Consider the following 12,128-nt stretch of genomic DNA (forward strand, 5'->3'; position numbering starts at 1 on the left):
TATCAGGAGGCAATTTTAGTTGGCTGTTCTAGCTAATCTCAGCAATATTACGCCGATAGGTTGCTAAAGCTACTACATATCTGTCGCTGGAGATTAACAGCGCGCAAGTTCAAAGTAGCGAACATCCTAATAGAGTTTACATTCAATCTATTTGAATTCAGGTGAAATACATTTGATAGGTCTCGTGTTAATTTTGCACTATTTTTTCTTGTCTCGAAAAAGAAATAGCAGAACTCTCTTGTAATGAACCCAAAACTCCTAGGAAGTTTAAGGCTTTCAAACACTACCCGGGTCGACCACAGTCGCTGCGCGGGCTAACTCTGTAATCATTACATCACAAATATACCCATTACCAATAGTAACCCATGAGAATGTGATGTGTCTGCTGCAAACATATTACACCTATATTTTTCTTACACGAATGCTGTGACGCGATTGGTTAGCTCATCCGTACACTAAACTTTGTCAAGAAATCGAATTCGAACATCTACGCGTCAGCAGGTCAGTTAATTACACCATGGTTATTTATTGTACTGCTTGTTTTAAGATTAAATAAAAGCATAAAATACCAAAAGTATTCGTACACGTAAAATTGTCGCATGTAAGCTAATACACAAATATTTTGTGACTAATACAAGTAAAGAAAACATCACCGTGAATAGCCTCAAAAATTCAGAAGGTGGTCTTTCAGTTTGACAAAATCAGCTACCTATAAACTACAAAAAAAAAATTTGGATTAATCATCAAGCGAAAACATTGCGAATAACTGCAAAAAACCTCATCACAACAAAATATCTATACGCCACCATAAGCGTCAAGAGCAATGGCGTATCGTCACGCACAGTTAGTTATACAATGGTTTGCTATAAAATCGTACGTGCGCTCGTTGGATTCTTAACGAATGCTCCATAATCCTAGGCAGCGATTACTGTTAAATACAAAACCTCTGGCATTGTTACCTTGCAAGTCGGGCAGTTGCGCGGAGGCCTCCGGTTAAAGAAACTAAACAGAAGACGAATGATGGTTATCAACAGATTAATAACTTCCATAATAATGATAATAAGAATAATAAACTTCCATAATGTCTAACTTAACCATATACAGCACAGTACCATTATAATTATTATTAACTAGCGGAGATTTGGTAGCCAAAATAGCCTTAATTTCTTATAGAACTTATTGTAATAAAAACATTTAGATGTTATGTGATCACATGTACCTCTGTTACAACAAAGAAGATTGAAATTTGGCCGTCCATCTGTATAGTTACTAGTGTGCACAAGTACAGGTACTTCAATAGAAACATTAAACTCAATGACCACTGCGTATTTAAAATGACATAGACGAGCCTTATTATGGCCTGTTTCAAGCAGAGCGCTCTTTTTGGAACTCCTATGGATAGAATGGCATGCACGCCGGGTTGCAAGCACCGTATAACGGATGAGTTTTTTCCTCTTCGCATACTGAGCAAAGCACCAGAGCGAAAAAAAAGTTGAACGCTTTCAATCGCTGCTTGGAAATAGCCTGGCTTGCTTTTCATATTGAAGTAAGCGAACGACCGATGAGAAAACAGGCCGTTGTAGATAGGTTTTTAACTAAGAAACTTGTTCTTAAAGCTGCGGCAGCTGTAGTCATTTGAAAAATTTTGGGTCTTCTTCGTTCGTATATTCTGCGATCCTGGATGTCCTAACCTTTCAACAACATTTTCAAGCTCATCGACAAACCAGCTGTTTATAAAAAACGCAAGTAAACAATGATGCACTATGCTCTCCTTGTTATTGGGTTCACATTCCTCTGGCAATACCTAAACATCTACCAGCTATCATTTATCATGGCTGTAGAGTGGGTCACATATGGCGACCGTTCACCATAGCTTAGCCAGGGGTAGGTAAATACACGCAGGCACATTACAATACCTGTTGGACCCAGGGATCTACTAGAATGACCCCATTAGGCTCTGTTCGCGTCAGTTGCCACGCGCGCAATTCCTGCCCTCTGCTGCCATCCTATATTCATAAAAAGAACGTACTCGCCATCCACCCGTCGTTTGACGAGTATCGCAACAACTCGGGCAACAATAATAGAGCCAGCAGTGTACACGGCTCTTTTCCCGACCCTATGGCTAAATTACTGCAACCGCTCTCTTTGTTTCGTTTTTCCAGAGAGGATACTTTCGTGGCGCACACAATGAACGAACGGACTATCTTGCCATATAGGTAACAAAAACTCGAAAAATATGTACCCTTCCCGATCTCACACGAAGGCAGACATACAGAGGCCCGCGAGTATCAGCGTTTTCTTCACGTCGTGTGTAACTTGCTCATCTCCAGATAATCTCAAAGCTTTGTCATGCAGCAGCAAGTAGTCGTTGTTGTCATTGGCATCAACGTTTCCATGAAGCACGGGGCGCATGTGTGCAAAGCTAACTTAGCCACTGGTCGGCTGTGTAAAGCACACGAATGGAATTATATTACGAAGAAGACTGTCTGCGATGTCTTAAACCACACTCTGGCAGCGACTGCGAAAATTGGGGAGTCAGAACTGGGGAGAGAGACATGACGCCGCATTCAGCACCTTTCTCCCCTACCCTTGCAGTGGTTAGGCGGTACTGCTGTCAATGGAAACAAAGGGAGACATGATTTCCAACACAAGCGAAGGCAACTGTTCACGTAAAGGAGCTCGCGCCCATGGCACTTGTGCTGACACGCACCAATGGCGCTGTAATATTCCTGGCCCGAGTTCTTGAACAAGAACCAGCCAGGTCTAAACAGATGGTTCCCGACAGAAACAGGGAAAGTCTTCAAAGGGATATGAGCCAGAACGGCTGACCACATGATGCCGATGATCAAGGAAGCCACACATACTATTCATACAAGTGGGGTGTACTTTGCTTTGGAAAACGTCCGTTGTATTCCAAGAGCTTAGCGTAGCTTGTGAGAACGCCGGATCCTTTTGTCTTGAACGATATGACAATAAGATGTTATCCATCATACCTATTTTTGATTTTGAGGACGTTACACATGAACACCGCAGGCAAGCTGTATAGTTTAATGACTTTAATATACTATTTAGTGGGACGTAAACTTGACTATGTTTCGCCTAATACATTTCCGATATCACTTTGCTTCTAGCGAGTTTCTAAGAAAAGTAAGCTAAGGTACGGAGGGTGTCGGTGTGAGACTTCATCTTCAAGTACATGCTACGCCTGGCTTTTAAAAAGAACAATAATAACATTTTGATTAAAAAACACAGCAGAACATTATCTGTCCAAACGTTGCTGTTCCGGAACCCTAATAAAAATAACTCCAATAAACAAATAATCAAGTGCTTATCTTATCGTGCACTCCAAATGTGTGCGTAGGTAGAGCATAAACATTTTCGAGCTAAAAAGAACGTTATTGATATTATTATTCTTATTATTATGGCTTTTGTTCTCTGCCTGCGAGAGGTATTTTTATATATGAACAAATGAGAATATTGATATTTTAGTGTATATTGAACGGGAGAATTTTCCACAGTCTGCCATCGTGCATGAGCTTGCTTTCCCAAACAAGTATATACGAATTAGCCATTTGATCGATAGGTTCACAGCTGATATCACATGAGTAACAACACGCAGACATCGAACAATGCTCGCCTTATGAGCGCTATGAGAATGCGACCAAAGTCAACGAAGCAAAAATACATTAGATATATATACTCGAAGGCGACGCCGGCCCGCTTCCATTTCTCAACCGCTCCTACGTAAGCCATTGAGCGCAAAAGCTTTGTCATTAGCCGACGTTGTTTCACGCCAGGGCCTGTCAAAGCGGCGACGGCATTTCCCTGACTTATCGCACGAGCACAGGAGATGTCGCCGCGTGCGAACACCAAGTTCAGCTCTTCCACTAGCAAACAAATTATGTTGTTTAAAAACAAGACTTTGAAGACTCAACATTCCTGTTTGTTAATTTTATAAAACGGGTTACTCTTCCATGCACCCTATATCGTGCACTATCATTTATAATTTCGTTCACAGAAATAGGACAGACCCACGAACACGGCGCTGTGCGGATGGAGAAGTCAACAGCTGAATTGAAAATCAAAAGGGAGCTGTCCGTTATCAACTATCGGCCCAGGATAACTGATCTGTCATACACGTTTTTACAATCACGCAGGTATGAAAGTCTAGAAGGGAGCAGCAACAAAGAAATGACGAGACAATAATAGATTTCATGGAGCTGATAAGATATTTATGTTTGTTATATTGCGTTTCAGTAAAATAATACATTACAACGAAGCAGATAGTGCTGTGCCATCTGTGATAAAAGTTGTTCTCGCAGATGTATCTAAAAGGCAGAAAAGGCTGTCTTGATAAACGGAGAAAATATCTTACATATTATAACTGTTAATCGATGCGATAACAGACGCCCACACCTAGTTGCTTGCGATTCGTAATGATTTGTTCACTTGTTAATGCATGTCTATGTAAGTAACCTGTCGTCTGTACGAAAAAAGCATTCTACAAAAAAAGATTTCGTAGTGGCATGTTCCAGATCCGGGTTAATAACCTTCCAGCTGCGCACACTTATCACATTTGTCTTTCTCGCACCTGCTCTATCTATATACATACAGCGTGAATGGTTATTAATCTAATTATCATATTATAATTAATTTGAGTTAAACATGGCCCACGTTTCGGTTGATTCAGTAGTCCACATAGATATTTATAGCAAGTCGCTATCCTCCTCGATAAACTGCAATGCCTTACAAAGAAACTCGACACAACAGTCCGGTCCCGCATCTGTTTTAAGTAGAAACTGCATTGCTACGGTTCCATCTACGGCAAAACGAATTAACGACTTATACGATAAATTCAAAGCTTTTTGTGTAGCTCTGAGCACCTTCATATTGTACTTGAGGTCTTGATCATGCTTGCTTTCAAAGAGGACAACCGCTTCTGAATGCTGTCCAACTTCAATTTTCATTGTCGCAGTGGACAGCGCTACTTTTTCATTGCCAATAGAAAATTTCAGTATCGATGCAGTATGATCCATCTCTGCCCATATTTCCTTTAACAAGTCGGAGTTGAATAACACTCTCGTCACAATGTCGCCCAATGTTTCCACCTCAATAAAATCTTCGCATTCGAATGTTGCGAGCTCGCATTCGCTGAATACTCCTCCGTCTTCGATAAACAGCACGAACGAATTGTTGCGGCCAGGATAAACGACTTTAAGAGTTGAATATGAAGATGATGACCCGAACAGATTTAGACACTGCTCGAGGTGATCGAGCGAAATTTCAAACATGACGCTGTCGTGTGCCCGAAAATCGAACTGTTTGAAGAGCTGCTCTTCGAGGAGGGCTACTACTTGAATGCATTTATCTTCCTCGGAGATGAACCTTAATCCTTCAAGGGATATCTCCAATGCTGCGCGTTTCTTGAGCACCCGAACTGAACGAATGATATTGAGCAGAATTTTAGGGTATTCGAGAATCGCCTCAAACGTATATCCATCGTCGTCATCCATGTTGCGCATTTGATCGTCAAAGAAACCTCACGATGGCATGAAACACAACCAAATAAAATCAATTGAAAGGAGAAGCCTCTCTCCTGTTTCTGTTCTGCTGTACTTCGATAGAAAATTGGATCACTCAGCAAGTACATATATTACTAGTAGTAGGCGTCCTGCATCTTAATATAATTCCTTCAATGTCATACGTGCCGTTCGGCAGTTTATTGTCGCCGGCGAGTCAAAGGCTGTTGGCTTGGCGCGTTGCAGACAACAGATGACGTCTGAGGAGCAACTATGAAAACATTAAAGACCTGCTGGAGATATCGACTCACCGTTTTCAGTGTATCCTTCAAACTAGCTCACGTAAAAACACCATTAGTCCGTCCACATTTCCTTGCTCACAAACGCTTTCTTGGCACGCACTCAGCTGGGGAACACTGGGAAGTGTGCACAACTTGACAAAACCTCCTCCACCACCACACACAAAAACCCAATAACAACATCGCACAGTCTATAGGGGAGAGGGCGAGGACGTCAGAGAAAGTGTAAATGGGTGGTAGAAAGGCGGTAATTTTCAATTTGTTCGTGCCATCGCAAAAGACAAAGTTGGAAATAAGGTCGAATAGTCACACGGAATATGTCGTCCTAGCGTTAGAATAATGGATAATCTAACTTGTTCGAAAAAATGGTCAGTAAAGTTGAAGTAATTCGAACTATAAACCTTACCTCTTTTTTGAAGCATTTGTTCAACTGGATAAGATAAAGTGGTTTTCCATATGATTCCAGGCATTTTCAAATAGTCGCGTGATACCGCATTATTAAGTTGTTAGGCTGTATGCTAAATAAAGTCATTAATACACTTTTCTAGGTGAGAGTCAATTTAGGATTTCTTATCATAAAATGTATAGGTGGGATTTAAAACAGACGTCACGCGAAAACCTAGACAGATGTCGATTTTTCTTCATGTATACTCCTTGTCAATGTTTACGCTATTTCGGAGGCGTGTTCGGATATTCGCAACATCATCCCCTCGAGCAGTAGAGGCAAGAACGGAATTTGTACTTGCCAACTTCTTTTCGCTGATCTGGTGATTTAGTTTTGCCAGTAAATACCTCTTAGATACAGTAAACTATAGGCCTAGTGTATCGCTGAGAAATAGAACAACCTTATTTATTTTTTGGTGATGCCATAAAACTGTCCTTTTACAGATCTTTGAAGCCAATAGTTATTTTAGAATCTTTTGATGAAATTCTTTATTAGTGTGCTTCACTGTCCTAGGAAATCTAAATTTAAGACCTTCATTGGTATGTTTTTTGTCCATTCCTATACTGCACTTTCTTACGCAGTATTTTTACAATTCGCGTGATTAACGAAAGCTATTTATTTCTACAGTACGTGAAAAAAAATGACGTCAGCTAACCCGCTTCAGGAAATCGGTGAATTCGCCGTACATGATACGTTCCGTGATGGGTGAGTACTAATATGACGCATATTTATCTTCCGAATCTAATGGTTCATATTTCTTGGATGCTGAAGAGAGTCACAAGGCAATTTGAAAATGACATTTTTGAATTTATTCAGGGAAAAACTTAAATATGAATTACCATCGCTTTAAGAGTTGATGAATAAACTTCGAGCTATATCCGATCTTTAGTATATATTTACAAACAACCCGTTTACGTTCTGTCTGGATTCGGTATGAATACCTACATCCTTCTGAAATATCTACGCATGAATCGATTAACAGTTTACAGTGTTTCCGTGGGGTAAATGCTGCAGGCTAGATGGCTAATTGATAAATCAAATTATTCTTCCAAACACCACAGATTCACGAGCGTCAAGTCTAGCTTAGCCTCTGGTCACGTCTTGGAGGTTAGCGAAAGGCAGTTCTACGCCAAAGAGGACGCTCTTCGTCTGGGAACCGCCCGTAAAATGCAAGGACTTCATGCTCCTCTCAGGTTAGATCTGTGTCATTATAAGTACTACTGCAATATAGAAACTACGCGATTTGCTTATGGTTCTATGGTTACATTATTTCAATTAGATACTTACCTAAACAGGATTCCATTGACGGGTCAAAATATTCAAATCAAAAGTTGATAGCAGATAACTGACTCATAATTAGTAGGTGAACCTTTATCCCAACACATATATTCTTAACTTAACAGAAGAATCTATGCATCTATCTCGAATATTCAATAAAGCAAGATTTCATTATCTTTCTTGACCGGTTTGTTTCACGCTCTACTTAATGTGTTTCTGGTATTTCTTTAGTCTAAGAAAATTTCATTAATATCAAACTTACTTCAACTTAGTAATCTTTGCCTCGTGCTAAAAGTTATTTGCGTTTCGGACATCAGTGCGTAACGTTCCCTAAATTGTTGCATCCTTAAAAAATTTCAGGATTGCTAACCCGATCTGGAACTTCAACAGTTAATGACATTTTCTAATCTATAGGATGACACAGCCCGGTTCTCAGAAGGAATCCTGCTTCTATTTCGTTTTTCATTTGCATTGCTCTTGATCATTTCTGGCTTTTATTGAACAAAAAAGCGTGACACCAAAATCTAACATGGATTCGACATTGCAAGGATCCTTCTATCATTTTCGAGGTTAATTACACCAGGCAAAATACAAAATACAATTAGTGTGATGGGTTTTAAAGAAAAAATGAGTTTTTTTTTTCAGGTGTTCTGCATACTGACCTCGATTGCCTCTCGTTTGTGTAGTGTCAATTAATTGGTTGCGAATTTGACTCCTTATTGATAAATTCAGGTTGATGACAGAGCTCAGAGCATGCCGGACTATTGGCCGACTACCGTGCATGGTTTCCTCGAACCTCATGCAAGACACTCTTCGCGGGAACGACGATATAATTACATTTGATGATATTTTCAATGGTAAGTATCTTTTTTGATGGACCATCTTACAAAGTGAGAAGTAAGTTTATTTACTGATTAATTAAGTTTATTTTTCTGTATAGCATACTAATTTTGCTTGTGTCATAAGCATTATAGAAACTGTAATGTATAATTAAAGCAACCACCTCGGTTGGCTCATACTACTATATTGATAACAGAACATATTGTACGTATTAAATATCATTGCGTGTTCGACGGAGTCTCCATCTTGTACCAATCCAGATTTGATACTATCGGACAAGATGTGTTTGTATGATGATTTTTTTTCGCAAATATTTATAGTCTTTTTTTAAAAAACGGTGCGACGCAGCTCTTAGCTAGTGATGTTGGAATACACATATATGCTCATTTCATATTTTCGTTTATATTTAGGTATTGAAAACTTGGGTGAGTGTATCTTTTATCATATGTAATGAATTTAACGATAATAGTAATTACTTTTCTTGTTACGTACTGTTTATTACAGATCCGGCTAATACCGAAATGCTACGGCACCCTCACGCAGTAATGGACAAAATTAATTGGTCCGGATTTTAACCGAACAGCAAAGTACAGCGTCCAAGCTATCGCTTCGTTTAAGCAAATAAATATATATACAGATTTCACACGAAGTTTGGTCACCATAAAGAGGCGATGTCATTATTACTCGAGAAACATGTAGTTACTAAAACTTAGGGGCACACTTATTTAAGTTATTCCTTATAGGGGCAAACAAATCGATTTTCGCGAAGAAGCGATTATATCGGATAATAAAATATTGCTTATTATATGGAAAAAAATGTCACTGCACTCAAGTGCTTAAAAACCACTTAAAATTTCTCTATATGCCTATTCTCTAAATGCTCGTCTAAATGCTATAGTAAAGTTTTTACTGATCGCCTTTAATTTAATATGTCCCATTTATCGTCCGTTGTCGATGGATCAGTTAGTCATTTCTAATGTGATTGCAAACGCAATGTTATAAGTCGTGAGTAAAGTGTTACGATTTTTACCTCTTGTTTATTGGCTTCTTCGTGCCCATTCGAAGCCAAAGAACGAACCACATAAATCGTAGCCAATATTATCACATGAAGTATACTACCTTGCTAACGCGTGATTATATGTATACCATTAAAATATATTCAGTTTCTCGCAAATGTAGCTTGTTAAGGATTTGCTGAACATTTAAAACATTTGGAATGTTTGTTATGGGTACATTTTTAGGCTTTTTGCTGCGATGAACGGCATGCCTACGCAGGTTTTTATTACTTTTAGTCTCTCGTGAAGGGACGTGAACAAAATATCATAAGCGTTCGGAATTGTGCTGCTGTGCTAAGGGATGCCAATATGCAGTATACACTGTCCACTGTAAGCAAAAATTTGATGGAAACAAGCAAGCCCTGTATTTTCAATGGTCATACGATTTTATTTGATTTGCAACAAGAATAGCTACGTTATGCGTACATTCTTCCCAAGCTTTTTCCGTATGAACTGACGTTTTTCACACCGACACCGTTCGACGATTACTTTATACATTTAGTTACATATATTATTACAATGTGAATCTACCAGGTAGCTCAAATTATACTTTTGAATCCCCTCACAAACGCAGCGCTTAATGTTGTTCTTAGCATTTACATTAACTAGGATAATAGGGGGTGAGGCACACAACGCCGTGTTTAATTTTTTCGCATAGCGGAAAACAGAATCTGTTCCATTTTTTTCTGCAGTTGACTGTATTTATCTTATATCCTACATATAAATTGTGAATTCTAACGTGTTTTTATAAATATTCTATATCTGTGCAGACGGAGAGTTGCCCATATTATTAAACAATGACGTGTTTCTTCCAGAGTAATCAATTCTTTATTCGTGCTGCTAAAAGACATCTGTATATCAGGCTGATAATATTTTAAGCTAGTAGTTTCTTAAAGTATTCGGATAAAAGCACCAAAGCCTGGTTGTTTTGATTTAAATCAACCGCTACGGAGTCTCAAAACAACGTGGTTCAAGATATTCTGTCAGAAAGAACCATCGACTTCAATTTCGAAAATATTGTGGTCAGCACGCGTCGTTACTCGGGCGTCAGTTTAACTATTTACGATGTGGTGAAGTGATCTTCAGTTTAATAGTCGACAGCTACACCTGTTCGATGGACCGTAAATATGAGGCAATGGAGATATCCAGCCAAACTAACTTAAATACTTCACATGGATACGTTGTGTTATAAAGCTATTTCAGAATTGAACCGTTAACTTTTAAATATACTGAGGAAACCCCAGCTACATGATTTTGCATTTTTCCATGTGTCATCGAGTAATCTAAATTTCATAAAAGCGCGTCAGAGGGTACTGAATTTCACACATATATTATATGAAAAACAAGGAAACGATTTGGATCTTTGGCCTGAAGCGCCCATTTTTTTTTCAAAAATATTGCTGAAGCGAAAAAAATCGAATGAACACTCAGCTTTCAAAAACAAGCGATGGTTTAAAATTTAACACAAATAGGAAGACACAATTAAATAAATCGATTTACCCTACAAACCGTAAACGACATTGAACGATAAAGAGGTTTCGATATAAGAAACATAAATAACCGCAGAGCGTATCACGACCAGGTCTAAGTGGTTTAAATGGTTGCACACAGTTATTAGGACATATAACAAAAAGATGAAATTACGTGTTGGTACTGGATAAAACTAGAAAGAAATAAAGTAGTCGCGTTAAAAAAAAATTTAATCGCATCATTGAATAGGATTTTCGGATCGAGTCAATGTATGCTCTCCTCTGTCTGTTTTATTATTTTATTATGCCAGATTTTGAGAAGACTGCTACAACCCTGTATACCTGTGTGTAAAGATATAATTACCGCAATAACTATATCTTCACACAACCCGAAAGACACAAGTTACGGACGATTGTTATTCAAGATGGTTTTTCCTTACAGAGCTTTCATTTCGGTTATGAAGAGATTAGGAGCACCTTTTCGATGGTTTACTGAAGAAGGCAATATTTGTGTGGACTGATAACTGTGGAAGCAATTTATTAAAATTAAATGAGATAATGAATATAGGGCGCTCTGTTCACACACCGCAGTTCCACACTAGGGTTGTAGTGTGGAATACATTGTAGGATTTAGGCTACTGATGCATGGTAAAGAGTTCGATGAAGAAAAGTATAAGCCAGAAACATAAAAAGCAGTTGATACAGTAGTAGTAGGTGCCGTAAGAATAGTGAAAACTGCTGCTAGATCAAACGTCACTAGTACCAATGATGGCTGAGCAAATATGTGACGCTACTAAACCTGATGCTCGTCATACTACAGAAAGCTAGTCGCTGGCCAATATAGTACCCAAACAACTCGATATGGGTCGAGAAGCTGACTATCGATTTCCTCAGAGATTAACGCATAATAATTATTATTCGCTAAAAGCACGAAACTCTAAACGGCAAGTTGTAATGTTTCAGATCGCGGCGACTCATGAATTGAGAGAATAAAGCAGCTTACTCGACATGAAATACATTGCAGAATGCTTAATAAGGACATTTAGAAGTTTGCCGTATAGATGCCTATCATCTAATAAAGACCAATTTAAAAGTAAAAACAAATCTGCTACATCTTGAGGGCTAAACAACGTGCCTTAGTTCATCGTCGTGGACACATCCTGCGAGCTGGTGGAAGTCTCTTTGATTAAAGCGATTTCATATATCTATATTTGCTCTCAAAA

The 12,128-nt window shown here is 38.8% G+C and overlaps 2 protein-coding genes across 8 annotated transcripts in view; one reads left to right on the forward strand and one right to left on the reverse strand.

Annotated features, from left to right (window-relative positions):
- Window positions 1-5,996, reverse strand: part of Rab30 (RAS oncogene family member Rab30) — a 44,623-nt gene extending 38,627 nt beyond the window's left edge. Inside the window, exons 1-2 of one of the 4 annotated variants that reach the window (XM_022788593.2) lie at window positions 5,831-5,990; window positions 960-1,002 (exon numbers count right to left, since the gene is read on the reverse strand). Coding sequence is in view for 1 of the 4 variants with exons in the window: in XM_022788592.2 (XP_022644327.1) it covers window positions 4,707-5,522 (816 nt within the window). In the remaining 3 variants the exon portion in view is untranslated. Of the gene's footprint in view, window positions 1-959; window positions 1,003-4,206; window positions 5,540-5,830 lie in introns of those variants that run through there. The other 3 variants (XM_022788592.2, XM_086982152.1, XM_086982316.1) reach the window with 3 other exon arrangements.
- Window positions 5,997-6,435: 439 nt separating this feature from the next.
- On the forward strand, window positions 6,436-9,046 carry Pomp (proteasome maturation protein). Of its 4 annotated transcripts, none has more exons than XM_022788597.2 (5): window positions 6,436-6,585; window positions 6,891-6,968; window positions 7,325-7,456; window positions 8,274-8,398; window positions 8,886-9,046. In XM_022788597.2, exons 2-5 carry the CDS (start codon window positions 6,904-6,906, stop codon window positions 8,954-8,956), a joined length of 393 nt encoding a protein of 130 aa, XP_022644332.1. In that variant the 5' UTR covers window positions 6,436-6,585; window positions 6,891-6,903; the 3' UTR covers window positions 8,957-9,046. The 4 variants fall into 4 exon arrangements, with proteins under 4 accessions (XP_022644332.1, XP_022644333.1, XP_022644335.1 ...); XM_022788598.2 differs by having other exon boundaries at window positions 6,461-6,602; XM_022788600.2 differs by having other exon boundaries at window positions 6,468-6,541.
- Window positions 9,047-12,128: the final 3,082 nt, after the last annotated feature.

The sequence above is a fragment of the Varroa destructor genome, unplaced genomic scaffold (assembly GCF_002443255.2).
Source record: "Varroa destructor unplaced genomic scaffold, Vdes_3.0 BEIS01000001.1, whole genome shotgun sequence".
NCBI lineage: Eukaryota > Metazoa > Arthropoda > Arachnida > Mesostigmata > Varroidae > Varroa > Varroa destructor.

Excerpts from the sequence above, each read along its gene's own strand:
- Pomp (XM_022788597.2), top strand. The coding sequence starts at position 6,904 with ATGACGTCAGCTAACCCGCTTCAGGAAATCGGTGAATTCGCCGTACAT. Across the intron at positions 6,969-7,324 it reads CATGATACGTTCCGTGATGG|ATTCACGAGCGTCAAGTCTA; the intron begins GTGAGTACTAAT and ends CAAACACCACAG. Across the intron at positions 7,457-8,273 it reads GGACTTCATGCTCCTCTCAG|GTTGATGACAGAGCTCAGAG; the intron begins GTTAGATCTGTG and ends TGATAAATTCAG.